At 42.0% G+C, this 810-nt stretch overlaps 1 protein-coding gene across 1 annotated transcript; it reads right to left on the reverse strand.

Moving 5' to 3' along the window:
* Positions 1-315: 315 nt before the first annotated feature.
* Positions 316-506, reverse strand: SARC_17669 (hypothetical protein; the record flags this gene model as incomplete). Its single annotated transcript, XM_014288240.1, has 1 exon — positions 316-506. A coding segment is annotated over one exon (191 nt), but the record flags the coding sequence as incomplete, so codon positions are not given.
* Positions 507-810: the final 304 nt, after the last annotated feature.

Below are 810 nucleotides of genomic sequence, written 5' to 3' on the forward strand. Positions count from 1 at the left end.
GACAAGTATACAAATACTCGCAACTTTTACACGAGTATGTATACTGTATATTTTGAGATTTCAAATTGCTAGGTGCTGTACCGTACATTGCAATCGATAATCACACAATTGCCAGGTGCATGAACAGTGTATTGCCAGGTGCATGAACAGTGTGGTCGAAGGATACAGAATCCTTGACATGAACGCGGAGGGGTTTACATGTATACCTACAGCAAAATGAACATAAGGCACACGTATGATATAACAAAACTTTATCCGTATAAACATGTAGACAGGATACATTGTTCACCAAGAGACAAATACCATATACAATACCTTGCAATGGAGAAGTTAACACTCGACGGGTGGATAAACACTCTCCCGTTGATATGGTCGAAGAACCGCAAATCCTTGGCATTATTTTCTTTCAGAATGGTGCCTCCACCCACTTGGTGGTAGGTATCTTTGGGATGTGCGATGCGCACGATATTGGGATACAGTCCAGCGACTAACAGAGCTTTCAGTACCTTGATAGAGAGAAGAACACATGTGGGTGCAACGGGATTATATATCAGAATGTGGAAATTCACATAAACACAGATATATATATATATATATATATATATATATTCTTCGACAGCTGGTATGCTCGCAGATGACACTAGTTGGCACAACTCAATACACCAGACACGTCCATTGGTACAATAGAACACACATGTGAGAAACAACACAAGGCACACGTACCACTCGCGCCACACGTTACACTTACACGATGTTGTGCGTATACACCCATACCTACACGCACACGCACACACGCACACACACACACCC

The sequence above is a fragment of the Sphaeroforma arctica genome (genome assembly GCF_001186125.1).
Source record: "Sphaeroforma arctica JP610 unplaced genomic scaffold supercont1.11625, whole genome shotgun sequence".
NCBI classification, from domain to species: domain Eukaryota; class Ichthyosporea; order Ichthyophonida; genus Sphaeroforma; species Sphaeroforma arctica.